This window comes from Aythya fuligula, chromosome 10 (genome assembly GCF_009819795.1).
Source record: "Aythya fuligula isolate bAytFul2 chromosome 10, bAytFul2.pri, whole genome shotgun sequence".
NCBI lineage: Eukaryota > Metazoa > Chordata > Aves > Anseriformes > Anatidae > Aythya > Aythya fuligula.
In genome coordinates, this window is record NC_045568.1 from 6381896 (window position 1) to 6402419 (window position 20524).

Here is a 20524-nt window from a genome sequence, read left to right on the forward strand (position 1 = left end):
GTGGGAGAACAGGCCAACCCCCACCTCGCTACAGCCTCCTTTAAGGTATAAAGAAGACAACCCTGTGGTCATAGCCCATAACATTACCCCCCCTCGAGAAAGGCAGAGGTGAATAAAGACAACACATGCGTGTGCGATCTTTCAGCACAATCTCAGGTGCTACTGACCCTGAGGGAGAAGTGAGACCAGGGTGAATCTGTAGCACCCAGCACCATGCCAGGTCCCGCAGCACACAGCACAGAGGAGTTCCATACTCTGCAAGGGGCACAGTTGGGGATGGACAAAGTGTGAGATAAGAAACAAGAACAGCAAGAAAGGACGAATAAGGCCTGGTAACTCTGTGCACAGACCAAGGCAAAAAATATTAAGTATTGCCTTGGCGGTCAGGTGAGACTTGTGTGACATGTGATTGACACGTATGATTGTGGAGACCTGATCCACGGTTCTGTAGCTCTGTGCGGGGCACTGCTGGAGATGGACAAAGTATGAGATAAGAGAGAGAAAGGACTAGTCTCAGGAGATCTGATGTACAGTATCCCTTGAACAGTGAAGTGCTTGGCAGTACATCCCCATTTTCCAGAATCAGAACACTGGTGTGTGGTACCCTACAGGGGGTAAATTTCTGCAGCAGCACACTGACAAGGGCTAGGAAAAATGGGAAATATGAGTGTCAGGGGACCCGGAGATATCCCTGGGGGAGTACATACCGACAGTCCTTCCAAAAGAATAATAAGAAATTGGGAAAAAAAATGGTCTTCTGGAAAGGCCCCTTCTGCGTCTCCTGCACCCAAAGCTACTCTGACTACTACCTGTTACTATTACCTGTTGCTGTTACTAAGAGCACAGTCCAAAAGCTTCTTAAACTCCAACAGGCTTGGTACAGTGACTACATCCCTGGGGAGCCTGTTCCAGTGCACGACAACCCTCTCTGTGAAGAACCTCTTCCTGATATCCAGGCCTGAATCTCCCCTGTCACAGCTTGACCCCACTCCCTTGGTTCCTATCACTGGTCGCTAAAGGGAAGAGATCGGTGCCTGCCCCTCCACTCCCCTTGTGACGAAGCTGTAGGCCGCCATGAGGTCCCCCCTCAGCCCCCTCTTCTCCAGACTGAACAGGCCCAGTGCTCTCAGCCACTCCTCATAGGTCTTCCCCTCTAGGCCCTTCACCATCTTTGTAGCCCTTTTCTGGACACTCTCCAACAGTTTAATGTCCTTTTTGTGCTGTGGTGCCCAGAACTGCACACAGTGCTCGAGGTGAGGCCGCACCAGCACAGAGTAGAGTAGCAGCGCTGTTATCACCCACGTGTGCTACTTGGACGGAGCATGTCCAGAGTGCATCCAGCAGCCTGCTGTTCACTATCCCTTGTGAAAAAGGAGAGAAAAGTAAGCTTAAGGAGTCAGGAGGTACACTCAAACCATTCATTTCAGGTACAAGCAAAACATTGGTAACTACAGGAAAACAACCTTCCAGGTTGCAGATCAGCTCGGGGGAAGACAGCTTCAAGAAGCCATTTACCTTCTCACTGCCCTCACTAACAGTCCTAGACACCAGCACTATGGAGTGCATCTCCACAGCAAGGGGCTCCTTCCAGTTTGAGCTGCTCTCCAATACAAATGGGAGGCTGCACAGTCGTCCCCTCAGGTGAAACTACATTTCAGGAACGCTGCTCTGCTACTTCCAGATAACGTTCCTTCAAAAGCTGGGTGTGATGACCCAGTTTCATTCCCAAGGGAAATAAAAATCATAATACCACTCCTGCACTTCCTGATGTCCTGCTCGTACCTGCAACATTCTCTGTAGCTACTGCATCTCTCAGCTGTGCTGGAGAAGATGCGGGGACAGAAAGGCTCGCAGGCACAGCTCACCTAGGCTAACTCACAGCCTCCTTAAGGCTGTACACCTCGCAGTAGCTGTCCTTGTGCAAAACAATCCCTGGTGCCCCAGAAAGCAGCTTGCCTTAGCTGTGGGTGCCACGCAGCCCTCAAATACCAGCCTTGCGGTCTCACAAGCCGGATTGTGCTGGGGTGGCCGGTGCAAGAGCAAATGACTGCCCGGCAGTATCAACATTTCCGAGGAAAGCATTAATCCGAGAACCCGAGAGGCCGTCTGCCCTGCAAGGGGAACTCCCAGAGTCCGATGGGACAAAGACAGGCAGCACCACGTCCTCCAGCACCGTGACACGAGTTTCTGCTGGAGTCCCTCATTCTGCCCTCCCAAAATCTCGCCTCTGCTCAGGGACTCGCTCGCTTTCTGCCCCACCACGCCTCTCTCAGCACGGCCACCGCCACTGGCAGGCAGGCGATCTCAAGCGAGGCGAGGGGCGCTCGCCCTGTTCCACAGCGGTCCTGCTTGTGCGAGGCGTGTCCAGCCCGTACCTGCGACCTTGGACTTCTCCGGCTCAGTGCTCAGCCTGTAGTTCTTCCTCGAGAGAGCAGGCCCAGCACCTCGCGACGTCATTCTTCACAGGCACCGGTGCCAGAGCAGACATAAGACAGGCAGACGCCTAGACCCAAACCTGCTGGGGAGGACGCTGCCGTTAAACTTCTCCCTTTCTTGCAGGCTCACGAGCCTGGCCTGAACAACCCGGATAAGCCGAAGCCAAGTCCTTGTGCTAATGGCAAGGCCACGCAAGAGCCCAAAGCCAGCTGCCAGCCCTGCTCTCACCTGTCCCACCTCTTGCCAACCCCAACCTCCTCTCCAGTGCTGCAGTGCTGTGGTCACCCACGTGTGCCACTGGGACAGAGCATGTCCAGAGTGCTTGTCCCCGCTGCCATGGGCTCCCCTGCAAAGCAATCAGCCTGGAGGAAGATGGGCGAGGGCAGCAGGGGTGGTTGGCTCGGAACTGTATTGGACTTGGGGGCTGCGGATTAGGGCCAGCGCTTGGGGCTAGCACGTGCCTGGTTCTGTGGCGTTTCCTGGGCTGGCTGGAAGGATTCGGGGCTGGATGTTGTAATCGTGATCAGGTTGTCCTCTGCTCTGGCCCAGGGTGGCTGGAGCCGCCGCTGCTCTCAGGCACTATGGAGCTGCGGGGCGTCCCCACTCCTGTCAGTCTGAGGGTGCTGGAGCTGCTGCTGTCGGGTACCAGGGAGCCAAGGAGGGCCCCAGTCCTGCCTGGCTGGCGGTGCTGGGGCTGTTGCTGTCCAGCAGTGGGGAGCCTTGGGAGGACCCTGGTGCCGCCTGGCTGTGTGCTGCAGCTAGGTAACAAATTGCCTTGTTGGTATTGCTTACATCACCCTCGGGGATTAGACACCCACATCGGTGGTGAGCAGAACCTGTGCTTGAAACATCTTGGTATCTACCTTAGGTCGTCGTACCACTCCCCATTATTCCAAATCGTCAACAACAGCCTTTCGAAGCCCATGCATATGATAAGGCCCCGTGGTGTGTTACGATGCCCAAGGTCAGTGTAGGTGGGGATGGCAAGAAGCTGTAACTGCGTGCCATTGTGATTGTGCAACAATCCCACCTAAGCATGGTTTTCACTTGGATGTGGCAGATGCCAGCTTGTATCGTATGGATTCTGACCTGAACACCTCATGGGCCTGCGCTAATGAACACCTCCTTAACAACAGCCGTTAGCTAGGTGATAATGGTCTCCACCAGGTGATAATGGTGTCCACCAGGCACAGTGTGCTCTCCAGGAAGTCGGTACACACCCAGACCGACTACCCGTTAAAAAATGCAGCAGTTCAGGTCTCCAGATGCAAGGAGTGTCTGAGCCTGTTGCTGCCATCGGCGGGAGGCAGAGAAACTGCGTGCGTGAGGTGCGAGCAGGTGGATGACCTGGTCCGCATGGTGGTGGAGCTCAAGGAGGAGGTGGAGAGGTTGAGGGATATCAGGGAGTGTGAGCGGGAGATAAACTTGTGGAGTAACTCCCTGCAGGGCCTCAAGGAGAGGTATCGAGGTGAGACACCCCAAATGGGGGTGGACCCCCTGCCCTGTCGCCATCGGGCAGAGGGAGGGGATCTGGGAGCTGAGGAGGAATGGAAACAGGTCCCTGCTCAACATCGCAGGCGATGCCCTCCCCTTCCGGCCCCACCTTCCCAGGTGCCCTTACACAACAGGTTTGAGGCCCTGGAGCTCGAGAGACCGGTGGGTGAGGAAGAGGTAGAAAGTGTTCCCAGGAGGATGCCTAGGGCGAGGAGGTCGACTCCACGCCTCAGGACTGCATCCACAAAGAAAGACAGAAGGGTTATTGTTGTGGGAGATTCTCTTCTTAGGGGAACAGAGGGCCCTATTTGTCGGCCTGACCCTACCCGTAGGGAAGTCTGCTGCCTCCCTGGGGCCAGGGTCAGGGACGTTGCCAGGAAGCTTCCCAACCTGGTACGCCCCTCTGATTATTATCCTCTTTTGATAGTCCGGGCAGGTAGTGACGACGTTGAAGAGAGAAGCCTGAAGGCTATCAAACGAGACTTTAGGGGGCTGGGACGGTTAGTGGATGGAGCGGGAGTGCAGGTTGTTTTTTTCCTCCATCCCTACGGTGGCAGGGAGGGGTTCAGAGAGGACACGGAAAGCCCACCTGTTAAACACATGTCTCAGGGGCTGGTGCCAACGCAGAAATCTTGGGTTTTTCGACCATGGGGCACTTTACTCGGCACCCGGCCTGATGGCCGCAGACGGGTCCCTATCTTTTAGGGGAAAACGGATCCTGGGCCAGGAGCTGGCAGGGCTCATTGAGAGGGCTTTAAACTAGGTAAGAAGGGGGATGGGGCTGAAGCAAGGATTGTTGGAGCTGTGCTGGGGGAACAATAGCAAGGCCGGGGGATAAGGCAATGGCCCAGCTGAAGTGCATCTACACCAATGCACGCAGCATGGGTAACAAACAGGAGGAGCTGGAAGCCATCATGCAGCGGGCAGGCTACGACTTGGTTGCCATCATGGAAACGTGGCGGGACCAGTCTCATGACTGGAGTGCTGCAATGCCTGGCTATAAGCTCTTCAGAAGGGACAGGCAGCACAGAAGGGGTGGTGGTGTGGCTCTCTATATTAGAGAGTCTTTCGATGTTGTAGAACTCGAGGCTGGGAATGACAAGGTCGAGTCCCTTTGGGTTAGGATCGGCGGGGACAACAAGGCTGGTGTCCTGGTCAGGGTCTGCTATAGACCGCCGAACCAGGATGAGGAGACGGATGAGGAGTTCTACAGGCAGCTGACAGAAGTTGCGAAATCTTCAGCGCTTGTTCTCGTGGGGGCCTTCAACTTCCCTGACATATCCTGGAAGCACAACACAGCCCTGGGAAAGCAGTCTGTCGATCTGCTCGAGGGTAGGAAGGCTCTGCAGGAGGATCTGGATAGGCTGCGCTGATGGGCTGAGGTCAACTGCACGAAGTTCAACAAGGCCAAGTGCCGGGTCCTGCACCTGGGGCGCAACAACCCCAAGCAGAGCTACAGGCTGGGAGAGGAGTGGTTGGAGAGCTGCCAGGCAGAGAAGGACCTGGGAGTGATGGTGGATAGTCGGCTGAATATGAGCCAGCAGTGTGCTCAGGTGGCCAAGAAGGCCAACGGCATCCTGGCTTGCATAAGAAACAGTGTGACCAGCAGGGCTAGGGAAGTGATTGTCCCCCTGTACTCAGCTCTGTACTCGAGGCCGCACCTCGAGTACTGTGTTCAGTTTTGGGCCCCTCGCTACAAGAAGGACATCGAGGTGCTTGAGCGGGTGCAGAGAAGGGCGACGAAGCTGGTGAGAGGCCTGGAGAACAAGTCCTACGAGGAGCGGCTGAGGGAGCTGGGCTTGTTCAGCCTGGAGAAGAGGAGGCTCAGGGGTGACCTTATCGCTCTCTATAGGTACCTTAAAGGAGGCTGTAGCGAGGTGGGGGTTGGCCTGTTCTCCCACGTGCCTGGTGACAGGACGAGGGGGAATGGGCTTAAGTTGCGCCAGGGGAGTTTTAGGTTGGATCTTAGGAAGAACTTCTTTACCGAAAGGGTTGTGAGGCATTGGAACAGGCTGCCCAGGGAAGTGGTGGAGCCACCATCCCTGGAGGTCTTTAAAAGACGTTTAGATGTAGAGCTTAGGGATATGGTTTAGTGGGGACTGTTAGCGTTAGGTCAGAGGTTGGACTCGATGATCCTGAGGTCTCTTCCAACCTAGAAATTCTGTGATTCTGTGATTCTGTGATTCTGTTAGAAACAGAGGGGTGTTGGAATGGAGTGAAACTTGGGAATCTCACAGGGAACGTTCATACCACAATTCCCCAAAGACACGATAATTTCACGGCTCCAATTTTACGTGCCATAGTCTACAGGGTGACGGTTGGCTGATAACTGGGACATGTGCAGCCCAACAATATGCCTGGCTGTGTAGATCGTAACCCCTTCTGGACAATGTGATTAAGCCAAACGTGCTTACTGGAATTCTGTTATTTTTCTAATCCATCTAATGGGAGTGCAAGTGAGACTGAAGCTGACACATGCGTGTGATCCCTCTGCACAGATGGGATTGGCAGCAAGCTTTATTGTGATGGTGGCTGGGACCTGGGGCCACGACGTCGGGCTGGAGCACGGCTGCTCCTGCGGCGTTGTTCAGGCCGGCTGTAGGGATTTGGGGCCCGACGTTGTAACCGGGAGCGGCTTCGCGTCCGGACTGGCCCGGCGTGGCTGGAGTGGCTGCTGCGTTCAGGCACCGAGGAATCGCTGGAGGACCCCGATGCCGTTTCGCTATCAGAGCTGCTGCTGCTGCTGCTGCTGCTGCTCTGAGCACAGGGGGATGCAGCACGTCTGCTCCCACGCTGTCTCCGGGGCCGGCTCTGGGCATCTGTGGCCTGACGTAATGGGGAGCGGCTTCTTGTCCGGGCTCGCCCCCGCTGGCTGGTGGGGTATCTGTCTTCGGGCACCATGGAGTGCCTGAAGGTACGTGGTGCTGCTTCGCGATTAGCAGCACTGGTCTCGTGGTGTCCTCGGGGCTGGTTAAAGGTTTCTGGTGCCCACGTTACATGTTGGCTCCTCCTTCGCAATCTGTGCCGCATTCTGTCAGTCACCAGGATACCTTGTAATGGCCACAGTGTTGCTGGGCTGCTTCTGTCCATGCCAGCATCGCTGTCGGAGGAGCGCCGATGGGTGCCTTCAGCAGCACGATTGCTCCCACGCCATCTTCGGGTCTGCCTCTGGGTATTTGGAGCCCGATGTTGTAACGGGGAGCGGCTTCTTCTCTGGGGTTGCCCCCGCTGGCTGGAGGATCGTCGCCGTTTACGTCTTGGGGATCCACTGGGGGACCCCGATGCCGCCTGCCTGGGAGATCGGGTGGTGCTGCTGCTCCCAGCACTGGTCTGTGGTGCATGGCTGCTCCTTTGGCGTCTTTGGGGCTGGCTCTGGGCATCTGTGGCCTGATGTTCCAGCGGTGAGCGGCTTCTTCTCTGGGGTCGCCCCCGCTGGCTGGTGGGACGTCTGCCTTCGGGCACCAAGGAGTGATCAGAGGTTCCTGGTGCCCTCCGTCTGGCCAAGCTGGGGGTGCTGCTCTCAGCGCTGGGTTCTGCAGCACGGCTCGTCCTGCGGCTTCTTCCAGGATCATTACAGGTGTCCTGGGCCTGACGTACAGGTTGGCAGATTGTCCTCTCTTCTGTTCCTGGCCTTCCACTCTCAGTCCCCTGGGAGCTGTGGGATGGCCCTGGTGCTGCCTGGCTGCTGCTGCTGCTGAGGCTGCTGCTTTCGGGTGCTGGGGAGCCATGGGAGGGCCCCAGAGCCTCTGCAGTGGAGGTGCTAGAGCTGGCGAGCCCCTGGTTGGCACTGGAGGCTGTAAGAGGAGGCAGGAAGGTGAGTGGGATGGACTTCCAGACCCACGGCAGTAGAGGCTCTGATCCGTCCTGGGTCAGAGACACTCTGGCAAGGCTGCCCTGAGCCCCTGCAGCCCAGCAGCATGCGGCCTGTGCGTCTTACCGTTGTCCACGCCAGCACAGCTGGCGCACTCCCAGGTGCCTGCGCTGTCGGTCAAGTTGGAGCAGCGCCGGTGGGTGCCTTCGGCAGCACAGGAGCGGCACAGGAGCAGCTGCCAGGGCCTGGGGAAGAAGCAAAGGGTTGTGGGTGTGAGGACAAAGCGTCTGAGGCAGGGAGTGGCTGGCACATCCCTTCTGCTCTGTCCTGCCTCCCCCAGCCTGCAGTGATGCTGAGGTCCCATGCAGAGCCCCAGATGGCTGCTGAGGCAACTCACCCCTGTCCCTCCGCCTGATCCCTGCCTTGTGGGTAAAGGCATTCGCTGGCATCACAGTGCCGGTGCCTCTCACGCTGTGATGCAAAGGCGTCGTTGTCCTCCCAGGCTGGTACTCTGCAAGAGAAGGGATGAAATTGTCCATTCCCTGGCTGTGCACAGCGCTTGGGCCCTCGTGTCTCAAGAGCAGGGTAGAGGGATACCAACCTGACTGGGATTCGGATCCCCATGTTGGACATCTCTGCACAAAAATTCAACCTGTCTCTGCAGATGGGGCACTGGAAGCAGACAATGCCTGCGCACATGGCATGTCCCTGCAGCAGGAACACAGGTGGTGAGCGGTGAGCGGGCCCTGGTGCTGCTGAGCAGCTGCCGTGCCCGCAGGGTGAGGGGAGGGCTCCTACCTGGATGCAGCGCCGATGGAACCAGGCGTGATTGCAGGCTGGGCACACCATGGTGTGGTAGGACGTGCTGTCCCCCACAGGGTCCATGCAGATGATGCAGGTGGTGCCCTGCTCTGGAGCTGCCTGCGCTGCCTGGTGTGGGCGGTGCTCTGAGCAGAAGGACCTGGGGGGGAGAGGGAAGGGAAGGGCAAGGTGAGAAGTGCTGGGCCCGCCGCGGTTGTGGCGAGGAGGGCAGAGGAACGTGAAGGAGCCCCAGGCCCGTCCAGGCTCTGGCGCTGCCTCTGGCTCTGCCAGGCTGCTGGGAAGCATCACCGTGGGGTCCCCTCTTGCTTGGCTGGTGCCGGCAGCCCTTACCTGTACCGCCCGAAGTAATGGGTGACGCATTCTCCCTCTGAGGCGCAGGGGAGATGGAAGCAGCGTTCACAGCCTGTCACCATGCAGGTGATGCTGGCCCCTCGCTCGCCACAGACGAAGCATTGCTGAAGAGAACACAACAGCCCCATTAGCAGCAGGCTCGATGCCGCCACCGCTGGCCCCACACCCCTGGGCAGGGCAGGGCACAGGGTGCAGGGCACACTCTGCAGACCCGCCTGGTGGACAAGGCTCGTCTGCCAGAGCAGCAGTTTGTCCCGGAGCAGGTTGGAAAGGCCGGGATTGCTTCCCTGGGGTCCAGGCTAAGCTTGCGGGAGCATCTCCTGGCACAAACCTCCCTGTTCCTGTCAGGTCCTCACCTTCTCGGATGCCTGCCTGATTGTGCGCCGTACATCCTCTATTAAAATTCCTGCAGTTCCCTGTCTTATGCGTTCACGCCGATAAAGGACATTTGCAAAAAGCTATAGAAGAGAAAAGAGCAGGATCTCATTAGGAGTCACAGTTGAAGAGACCGTCCCTGGTGGGATGTTGACAGGACCCCTGGGGGAACTCACCATGCAATATAAGTGGGCACAGAGCCCATCCCTTTCGTATGTTTGGCCGCAGACATTCACGTCGACATCTACCCGGCCACACAGCATGCATGCTGGAGGAGAGAGAGAAAATGGCTCAGCCATTGAGCACCTTTGCGGGGCCAGGTGTCCCTGAGGGACTGTCCCCAGGGGCCTGATCTGTCCCTGGCTGATGGGCAGGGCCAGAGGCTGTGGAGGGGAAGGGGCCCAGCAGGCACAAGGCTCCCAGCAGGCACCCACAGCCCGACCTGGGTCCCCCCTGCCAAGGAGCAGAGGGGCCCTGCTGAGAAAAGGGATACTTTTCTCTCACCTCGCTCCCTCGAGTCGGGAGCATTCTCGTTCATGTCAGACATGGTGCACTTCGACAGTGAGCACTTGGAGAGTCCCTGCCTCAGCGGTGCCGGGGTTTCTCCTGCACACACTCCTCTGCCGAACCTGAGGGAGAAGCAGAACGAGGGTGAGCCTGTAGCACGGGCCCTCGGCAGCCCCGGGCAGCCCCCTCCTCCCTGCCCTCTCCCCAACTCACCAAATCGCACTGAGGCACGGCCCGGGCCCAGCAGCCTTTTATACTCCCCGCGGGTCACAGTGGCCATTGTGACATCACCGCTGCCCGCCCCCTGTTTGGGCAGGGATGCCCAAAGCTGCCATACTCCCACTGTGACAGAGCCCCTGCCTCACGGGGGTGGCTGGAGGTGCCATGCTGGGGCCTGGGCCCTCGGCACCCAAGCAAGAGGAAGGCCGCTCTTGCAGCGGAGAGGAAGGATCGCTTCCCTCGGGCTGCTGGCAGTGCTCCCCGCGCCACAGGAGATGTCCCTCGGATGGGGCTGCAGCCCTGGAGTGGCAGCGCCTGCACCACACCCTTGGGCCAGCATTGCCAACCTCCGAGACAGGCGCAGGACATCTGGCATATGACTCGCAGCTTGCTCCCTCCTCACGTCCTTATCCTACACAGTTTCTTGAGAGCAGGGTGGGACCAGAGCTCATTTTCCCCCCTGTTATAAATGAGATCTCAACTCAATCTGAATTTTGTAGTATTTATAAAACAAATATTTATAAAAGGTATAAAAGGCAAGTAAGCAGCACTGGGTGTGCGGAGAGTCCACGCTCCACCAAAATGCACACACAAACATCAAACATTCTAAATATACAGAACATTGCTTTAAATACTAAACCCAAGTATGCCTATATATATGTACGATCAGGAAAGGTAACAAAGAATCCTTTAAGTTCCAGGACTGAACAGGCTCCATTTTCCATTCCTTTTCTTGATTACAAATAAGTCTCCATTTTCCATCCCTTTTGAACAATATGAACAATAAGAAATTGTAGTGGGTTTACTTGGCAAGTTTTGGTAGCAGGGGCCCATAGGGGTGGCTTCTGTGAGAAGAATCCAGAAGCTGCCCCATTTTAGATAAGGGCCCTGCTGTCCAGAGCCAAGCCAATAAGCGATGTTGTTTGCGTCTCTGTGAGAGCATATTTAAGAAAGGGAAGAAATTGCTGTGGAGCAGCAGCTGGGAGAAAGAGAGGAGTGAGAAACGGCCTTGCAGACACCGAGGTCAGTGAAGGGGTGGGAGGAGGTGCTCCAGGCACCACAACAGAAGTTCCCCTGTGGCCTATGGTGAGGACCATGGCGGAGCAGGCTTTCCGCCTGCAGCCCATGGAGTACCACAGTGGAGCAGGGTTTCACACTGTAGACCGTGGAGGAGGCCATGGTGGAGCAGGTGGACCTGCACTGAAGCAGGCTGCAGCTTGTGGAGGACCCACGCCGGAGCAGAGTGTGGGCCGGAGCTGCAGCCTGTGGAGCAGAGCCCACGCAGGAGCAGGGGGCCTGGCAGGAGCTGCCAACTGTGGGGGACCCAGGTTGGAGCAGTTTGCTCCTGAGGGATGGACCTCAGGAGCAAACTATAACAATATGGAGACCAATAAAATCTCCCCTTAGTTTTCCGTGTTGAGATCCAACTTCCAGATCCCAAACTGACAAAATAGCACACAATAGCTGAGGTGGATACAGTAAGCCCCCAAGCCACCACAACCACACAACCTTTCCCTTTACCCAACGCCCCTCTAACCACTCATAGCACTTAAAATGGGGAGGGAGGGAACTTTTCTCACAAATAAGGTTTTGCACCCGAAAAATGCAGCTCTGCACCTTCCAGTGCAACTGGGGGCCCTAAAAAATAAGGCGTTGTGCCCTGAAAATGACAGCCTGGGCCAGAAAAGTGAGGGTGTAAGCAAAAAGAAACCAGTTTTGTCTCCTGAGAGCAGTCTTAAGGCCCTGAATGAAAGGGCTTGGTCCCTACAAATGAGGCCCTGGGCCTGCAAACTGAGGGTTTAGATGATCAGAAGAAGACTTGGGATGCCAAGTGGAGGTTCTGGAGCTTGAAAAGAAGGCTTTGGAGCCTAGAGAGGAAACACGGGGGCCTCCTAATGAGGCTTTGAACACTTAAAATGGGGATGGAGAGATAAAGGGAAGGAGGGAGGGAGGGAGGGAGGGAGGGGGAGCGTGGGCGGGCCTGGTCGTCAAGGTGAGGCTTTAGACCTGGACCCTGGGCCTTTGGAGTCTCTGGCTTACGGCCTGTACCCTACTGTGATGCTTTGGTCCCTCCAAATGGATGTTAGGACCCTTAATGGAAGCTTTCAGCCCTCAAATTGAGGCTGTTGTATATGGAGTGGTAATTTGTGTTGAGAAAATGGTTGATATTAATAAAGAAGGGGGAGATTTGGGAGTGTGGCCATGGGGGTCGGCAAGCCCCCTGGTTGATGATAACATCAGACTCTTAAGGATGAGGCCATTGTTAGGAGGAATATAAAAGAGTAGAGTGGAAACAAAGAAGAGTGATTCAGGAGACTCCATGCAATCTCAGGTTGCTTGTTCTCCAGCCGTTAAGGCATGGAAGTTTCTAGGCGTTTGCCGTTGCTGTTATATTCAAAGTCCTTTGACCAATGAACAGTTGTTTTGAAAATGACTGCTGTGGGGAGAAGGGTATAAGAGGGTTGCCTGTCCTCAAGATGAAAAAAAAAAGGGGGCAACACGATGTGATGAAGTTACATGTATGTCATCAATAAAGAAACAGAAAGAAGGAATGAAAAGGATCAGGCTGGCAGAACAGAGACTAGGACGGGAACAGGCACTTTGATCGCCTCATGAAGATAGGCTCGGCCAAACTCAGCAAACCGCTCAGAGAAGCTCCTACAGAAAGTCGCTGGAAATTGGCGCACCGGAACTGGAGAGAAGCTCGAGCTGAGAGAAGTGGAGCCACGCACACAACTGCCCCTCGCTGCTAAGCAGCTGCGCAGTATGGGGAATCATACGTCCTTGGAAACAAAGACTGTCCTGGTAACCTTACAGCTTATTGTCCTTATTAACAATCGGACTGTTTATGAGCCTGAAACGTGGGACCAAACTGAGGTCAAGGTGTGGGACTCTGCAACTAAAAACGACAAGGTTGTGGCGGGATTGCTCGGCACCTGGTGAGCAGTCTCTGAGGCCTTAAAGAGCCGTGTGGGACCACAGTCAGACACGTGTGGTTTGCCAGACAGTGAGGGAGCTGCGGGCTCCTTCACTGATCCTTCTGCTATGCCATGGGCCCCTCTGCTGCTACAGCCATCGAAGGCTTTGGCTGTTCCGCCCCCTGGTGACCTGAACGTGCCTTTTGACCCAGGCCCTATTGGCCTTGAAAAGATCATAGAATCATAGAATCATAGAATATCCTGAGTTGGAAGGTACCCTTAAGGATCATCAAGTCCAACTCTTGACACCGCACAGGTCTACCCAAAAGTTCAGACCATGTGACTAAGTGCACAGTCCAATCTCTTCTTAAATTCGGACAGGCTCGGTGCAGTGACCACTTCCCTGGGGAGCCTGTTCCAGTGTGCAACCACCCTCTCTGTGAAGAACCCCCTTCTGATGTCAAGCCTAAATTTCCCCTGCCTCAGCTTAACCCAGTTCCCACGGGTCCTGTCACTGGTGTTAATGGAGAAAAGGTCTCCTGCCTCTCGACACCCCCTTACGAGGAAGTTGTAGACTGTGATGAGGTCTCCCCTCAGCCTCCTCTTCTCCAGGCTGAACAGGCCCAGTGACCTCAGCCGTTCTTCATACGTCTTCCCCTCCAGGCCTTTCACCATCTTCGTAGCCCTCCTCTGGACACTCTCCAACAGTTTCATGTCCTTTTTATACTGTGGTGCCCAGAACTGCACACAGTACTCAAGGTGAGGCCGCACCAGTGCAGAGTAGAGCGGGACAATCACCTCCCTTGACCTACTAGCGATGCCGTGCTTGATGCACCCCAGGACACGGTTGGCCCTCCTGGCTGCCAGGGCACACTGCTGGCTCATATTCAACTTGCCGTCTACCACGACCCCCAGATCCCTCTCTTCTAGGCTGCTCTCCAGCGTCTCATCGCCCAGTCTGTACGTGCAGCCAGGGTTTCCGCATCCCAGGTGCAGGACCCGGCACTTGCTCTTATTGAACTTCATGCGGTTGGTGATCGCCCAGCTCTCCAACCTATCCAGATCCCTCTGCAAGGCCTTTCCACCCTCATTCGAGTCCACGACTCCTCCAAGTTTGGTGTCATCAGCAAACTTGCTCAAAATACCTTCTATTCCTACATCCAGATCGTTTATAAAAATATTGAAAAGTACCGGCCCTAAAATGGAGCCTTGAGGGACCCCACTGGTGACCGCCCGCCAGCCTGACGCAGCTCCATTTACCATAACCCTTTGGGCCCTGCCTGTTAGCCAATTACTCACCCATCGTATGATGTTTTTATTTAGCTGTATGGTGGACATTTTGTCCAGTAGGATCCTATGGGAAACCGTGTCAAAAGCCTTGCTGAAGTCCAAAAAAATCACATCAGCTGGTTTCCATTGGTCCACCATACGGGTGATCTTATCATAAAAGGAAATCAGGTTAGTTAGGCAGGACCTACCCTTCACAAACCCATGCTGGCTGGGACCAATGACTGCTTTGTCCCCCAGGTGCGCCTCAATAAGTTCGAGAACCATCTTCTCCATGATTTTACCAGGCACTGACGTGAGACTGACAGGCCTGTAATTGCTAGGGTCTTCTTTCTGACCCTTCTTGAAAATCAGCACAACATTTGCCAGCTTCCAGTCTACCGGGACCTCTCCAAATTCCCAGGATCGTTGAAAAATAATTGAGAGAGGTTCCGCGATGACGTCCGCCAGCTCTTTCAGCACCCGGGGGTGAATCCCATCCGGACCCATGGACTTGTAGGGATCCAGGTGGAGTAGCAAATCCCGCACACGTTCAGGGTCGGTTGGGAGTTTGTCATCCCCACCGTCCCGGTCCTCCAGCTCAGGGCACCCTGGGTCCCGAAGCCCATCATCAGCATTGAAGACAGAGGCAAAGAAGGCGTTAAGCGTCTCTGCTTTGCCTATGTCATTGTCTGTGAGGAGACCTTCCCTATCAAGGAGCGGCCCTATGTATTCTTTAGTTCTCCTTTTTCCATTCACATATCTAAAAAAACCCTTTTTATTTTCTCTCACAGACACAGCCAGCTTCAACTCTAGGTGTGCTTTGGCCACACGAACTTTCTCCCTACAAACACGAACAGCATCCCTGTATTCTTTCCATGACACCTGGCCCTCCTTCCAGTAGCGAAACACTCTCTGTTTCCACCTAATCTCCATTAGAACGTTCCTGGTCAGCCACGCCGGCCTCCTGCCCCGCCTGCCTGACTTGCGATATTTAGGAATTGCCTGATCTTGTGCTTCTAGGAGGCATCGCTTAAAGAGTGACCAGCACTGGTGGACATCGAGGCCTTCAAGAGCAGTTTCCCAGGGGACCTTGCTGACTAGTTCCCTGAGCAGCCTGAAGTCCGCTTTCCCCATATCTAGGGATGAGGTTTTGGTGGCACTTTTCCTTCTGTCACTGTAAATTTTGAACTCAACCACTTCATGGTCGCTATGACCGAGGCGGCCACCAATCACCACATCTCCCACCAGACCCTCTCTGTTTTCTAGCAACAGGTCTAGGAGGGCACCTTTCCTAGTTGGCTCCGTTAGCACCTGCACCAAGAAGTTATCATCTAGGTGCTTCATGAACCTCCTGGACTTGCTCGTGTCAGCCGTGTGGCACTCCCAGTTAACGTCTGGCAAGTTGAAGTCCCTCATAAGGACAAGGGGAGTTAATCTCGAGGCCTCTCTTAGTTCTGTAAAGAATAATTTATCGGCGCTATCGTCCTGGCCAGGCGGTCTGTAATAGACTCCCACAACGACATCCCCTTTATTCGTTCGTCCCAGAGGCTCTCAACTTTGCCATTGCCGACCTGAAGTTCCACACAGTCCAGCCCCTGCTTCACATACATCGCCACCCCACCACCTCGCCTACCCTGCCTGTCCCTCCTGAAGAGCCTGTAACCATCTATCGCAACACCCCAGTCAGATGGACATGCTTTTCTTCGATCCGGGAAGAACGGGATACATAAGCCCTGAAGACCGAGTTGCTTGACAATTTAAAGCGAGACATATTGTTCAAAAGGGATGGAAAATGGAGACTTGTTTGTAATCAAGAAAAGGAATGGAAAATGGAGCCTGTTCAGTCCTGGAACTTAAAGGATTCTTTGTTCCCTTTCCTGATCGTACATATGTATAGGCATACTTGGGTTTAGTATGTAAAAGCAATGTTCTGTATATTTAGAATGTTTGATGTTCATGTGTGTGTGTTGGTGGAGCGTGGACTCTCCGCACACCCAGTGCTGTTTACTTGCCTTTTATACCTTTTATAAATATTCTTTTATTAATATTACTAAATTCAGATTGAGTTGAGACTTCATTTATAACACGGTGCAACCGAGGGCCCAAAAAAATAAGACATTGTGCCCTGAAATTGAAAGCCTGGGCCAGAAAAGTGAGGGTGTAAGCACTAAGAAGCCAGTTTTGTCTCCTGAGAGCAGTCTTAAGGCCCTGAACAAAAGGGCTTGGTCCCTACAAATGAGGCCCTGCAAACTGAGGGTTTAGATGATGAGAAGAAGACTTGGGATGCCAAGTGGAGATTCTGGAGCTTGAAAAGAAGGCTTTGGAGCCTAGAGAGGAAACACCAGGGGTCTAATGGGGGGGAGGGAAGGGAGGCAGGGGGATATGGCTCAGTTGTGCAAGTGAGGCTGAAGCCGACACGCGCGTGTGATCTCTCCGCACAGATGGGATTGGCAGCAAGCTTTATTGTGATGGTGGCTGGGACCTGGGGCCACGACGTCGGGCTGGAGCACGGCTGCTCCTGCGGCGTTGTTCAGGCCGGCTGTAGGGATTTGGGGCCCGACGTTGTAACCGGGAGCGGCTTCGCGTCCGGACTGGCCCGGCGTGGCTGGAGTGGCTGCTGCGTTCAGGCACCGAGGAATCGCTGGAGGACCCCGATGCCGTTTCGCTATCAGAGCTGCTGCTGCTGCTGCTGCTGCTGCTCTGAGCACAGGGGGATGCAGCACGTCTGCTCCCACGCTGTCTCCGGGGCCGGCTCTGGGCATCTGTGGCCTGACGTAATGGGGAGCGGCTTCTTGCCCGGGCCGGCCCCTGCTGGCTGGAGCATCGTCTCCGTTTACGCCTTGGGGATCCACTGGGGGACCCCAATGCCGCCTGCCTGGGAGATCGGGTGCTGCTACTGCTCCCAGCACCAGTTTGTGGTGCATGGCTGCTCCTGCGGCGTCTTCTAGTCTGTCTCTGGGCATCTGTGGCCTGATGTTCCAGCGGTGAGCGGCTTCTTCGGGGTCGCCCCCGCTGGCTGGTGGGACATCTGCCTTCGGGCACCATAGAGTGCCTGAAGGTACCTGGTGCTGCTTCACAAGTAGGGCTGCGAGTGCTTCTCTCAGCACTGGTCTCATGGTGTCCTCGGGGCTGGTTAAAGGTTTCTGGTGCCCACGTTACATGTTGGCTCCTCCTTCGCAATCTGTGCCACATTCTGTCAGTCACCAGGATACCTTGTAATGGCCACAGTGTTGCTGGGCTGCTTCTGTCCACGCCAGCATCGCTGTCATTCTCCAATGTGCCTGCGCTGTTGGAGGAGCGCCGGTGGGTGCCTTCAGCAGCACGATTGCTCCCACGCTGTCTTCGGGTCTGCCTCTGGGTATTTGGAGCCCGATGTTGTAACGGGGAGCGGCTTCTTCTCTGGGGTTGCCCCTGCTGGCTGGAGGATCGTCGCCGTTTACGTCTTGGGGATCCACTGGGGGACCCCGATGCCGCCTGCCTGGGAGATCGGGTGGTGCTGCTGCTCCCAGCACTGGTCTGTGGTGCATGGCTGCTCCTTTGGCGTCTTTGGGGCTGGCTCTGGGCATCTGTGGCCTGATGTTCCAGCGGTGAGCGGCTTCTTCTCTGGGGTCGCCCCCGCTGGCTGGTGGGACGTCTGCCTTCGGGCACCAAGGAGTGATCAGAGGTTCCTGGTGCCCTCCGTCTGGCCAAGCTGGGGGTGCTGCTCTCAGCGCTGGGTTCTGCAGCACGGCTCGTCCTGCGGCTTCTTCCAGGATCATTACAGGTGTCCTGGGCCTGACGTACAGGTTGGCAGATTGTCCTCTCTTCTGTTCCTGGCCTTCCACTCTCAGTCCCCTGGGAGCTGTGGGATGGCCCTGGTGCTGCCTGGCTGCTGCTGCTGCTGAGGCTGCTGCTTTCGGGTGCTGGGGAGCCATGGGAGGGCCCCAGAGCCTCTGCAGTGGAGGTGCTAGAGCTGGCGAGCCCCTGGTTGGCACTGGAGGCTGTAAGAGGAGGCAGGAAGGTGAGTGGGATGGACTTCCAGACCCACGGCAGTAGAGGCTCTGATCCGTCCTGGGTCAGAGACACTCTGGCAAGGCTGCCCTGAGCCCCTGCAGCCCAGCAGCATGCGGCCTGTGCGTCTTACCGTTGTCCACGCCAGCACAGCTGGCGCACTCCCAGGTGCCTGCGCTGTCGGTCAAGTTGGAGCAGCGCCGGTGGGTGCCTTCGGCAGCACAGGAGCGGCACAGGAGCAGCTGCCAGGGCCTGGGGAAGAAGCAAAGGGTTGTGGGTGTGAGGACAAAGCGTCTGAGGCAGGGAGTGGCTGGCACATCCCTTCTGCTCTGTCCTGCCTCCCCCAGCCTGCAGTGATGCTGAGGTCCCATGCAGAGCCCCAGATGGCTGCTGAGGAAACTCACCCCTGTCCCTCCGCCTGATCCCTGCCTTGTGGGTAAAGGCATTCGCTGGCATCACAGTGCCGGTGCCTCTCACGCTGTGATGCAAAGGCGTCGTTGTCCTCCCAGGCTGGTACTCTGCAAGAGAAGGGATGAAATTGTCCATTCCCTGGCTGTGCACAGCGGTTGGGCCCTCGTGTCTCAAGAGCAGGGTAGAGGGATACCAACCTGACTGGGATTCGGATCCCCATGTTGGACATCTCTGCACAAAAATTCAACCTGTCTCTGCAGATGGGGCACTGGAAGCAGACAATGCCTGCGCACACGGCATGTCCCTGCAGCAGGAACACAGGTGGTGAGCGGTGAGCGGGCCCTGGTGCTGCTGAGCAGCTGCCGTGCCCGCAGGGTGAGGGGAGGGCTCCTACCTGGATGCAGCGCCGATGGAACCAGGCGTGATTGCAGGCTGGGCACACCATGGTGTGGTAGGACGTGCTGTCCCCCACAGGGTCCATGCAGATGATGCAGGTGGTGCCCTGCTCTGGAGCTGCCTGCGCTGCCTGGTGTGGGCGGTGCTCTGAGCAGAAGGACCTGGCGGGGAGAGGGAAGGGAAGGGCAAGGTGAGAAGTGCTGGGCCCGCCGCGGTTGTGGCGAGGAGGGCAGAGGAACGTGAAGGAGCCCCAGGCCCGTCCAGGCTCTGGCGCTGCCTCTGGCTCTGCCAGGCTGCTGGGAAGCATCACCGTGGGGTCCCCTCTTGCTTGGCTGGTGCCGGCAGCCCTTACCTGTACCGCCCGAAGTAATGGGTGACGCATTCTCCCTCTGAGGCGCAGGGGAGATGGAAGCAGCGTTCACAGCCTGTCACCATGCAGGTGATGCTGGCCCCTCGCTCGCCACAGACGAAGCATTGCTGAAGAGAACACAACAGCCCCATTAGCAGCAGGCTCGATGCCGCCACCGCTGGCCCCACACCCCTGGGCAGGGCAGGGCACAGGGTGCAGGGCACACTCTGCAGACCCGCCTGGTGGACAAGGCTCGTCTGCCAGAGCAGCAGTTTGTCCCGGAGCAGGTTGGAAAGGCCGGGATTGCTTCCCTGGGGTCCAGGCTAAGCTTGCGGGAGCATCTCCTGGCACAAACCTCCCTGTTCCTGTCAGGTCCTCACCTTCTCGGATGCCTGCCTGATTGTGCGCCGTACATCCTCTGTTAAAATTCCTGCAGTTCCCTGTCTTATGCGTTCACGCCGATAAAGGCCATTTGCAAAAAGCTATAGAAGAGAAAAGAGCAGGATCTCATTAGGAGTCACAGTTGAAGAGACCGTCCCTGGTGGGATGTTGACAGGACCCCTGGGGGAACTCACCATGCAATATAAGTGGGCACAGAGCCCATCCCTTTCGTATGTTTGGCCGCAGACATTCACGTCGACATCTACCCGGCCACACAGCATGCATGCTGGAGGAGAGAGAGAAAATGGCTCAGCCATTGAGCACCTTTGCGGGGCCAGGTGTCCCTGAGGGACTGTCCCCAAGGGCCTGATCTGTCCCTGGCTGATGGGCAGGGCCAGAGGCTGTGGAGGGGAAGGGGCCCAGCAGGCACAAGGGTCCCAGCAGGCACCCACAGCCCGACCTGGGTCCCCCCTGCCAAGGAGCAGAGGGGCCCTGCTGAGAAAAGGGATACTTTTCTCTCACCTCGCTCCCTCGAGTCGGGAGCATTCTCGTTCATGTCAGACATGGTGCACTTCGACAGTGAGCACTTGGAGAGTCCCTGCCTCAGCGGTGCCGGGGTTTCTCCTGCACACACTCCTCTGCACCTTCCAGTGCACCTTCCAGTGCAACTGCACCTTCCAGTGCAACTGGGGGCCCTAAAAAATAAGGCGTTGTGCCCTGAAAATGACAGCCTGGGCCAGAAAAGTGAGGGTGTAAGCAAAAAGAAACCAGTTTTGTCTCCTGAGAGCAGTCTTA

The 20524-nt window shown here is 56.3% G+C and overlaps 1 protein-coding gene across 1 annotated transcript; it reads right to left on the reverse strand.

Moving 5' to 3' along the window:
• Window positions 1-12366: 12366 nt before the first annotated feature.
• On the reverse strand, window positions 12367-20294 carry LOC116493086 (PHD finger protein 7-like). Its single transcript, XM_032194228.1, has 9 exons — window positions 20252-20294; window positions 19924-20015; window positions 19729-19830; window positions 19352-19476; window positions 18998-19160; window positions 18801-18907; window positions 18597-18710; window positions 18326-18444; window positions 12367-12452 (listed from the first exon to the last, which is right to left on the reverse strand). Exons 1-9 carry the CDS (start codon window positions 20292-20294, stop codon window positions 12367-12369), a joined length of 951 nt encoding a protein of 316 aa, XP_032050119.1.
• Between the last annotated feature and the right edge of the window lie 230 nt (window positions 20295-20524).

Bases quoted from the DNA above. Each gene is read 5' to 3' on its own strand.
- LOC116493086 (XM_032194228.1), bottom strand. From the start codon at position 20,294: ATGTCTGACATGAACGAGAATGCTCCCGACTCGAGGGAGCGAG. The intron at 19,831-19,923 runs GTGAGTTCCCCC...TCTCTTCTATAG, and splicing joins GTGCCCACTTATATTGCATG to CTTTTTGCAAATGGCCTTTA. The intron at 12,453-18,325 runs GTAAGACGCACA...TTCTCCCCACAG, and splicing joins CTGTGCTGGCGTGGACAACG to CAGTCATTTTCAAAACAACT.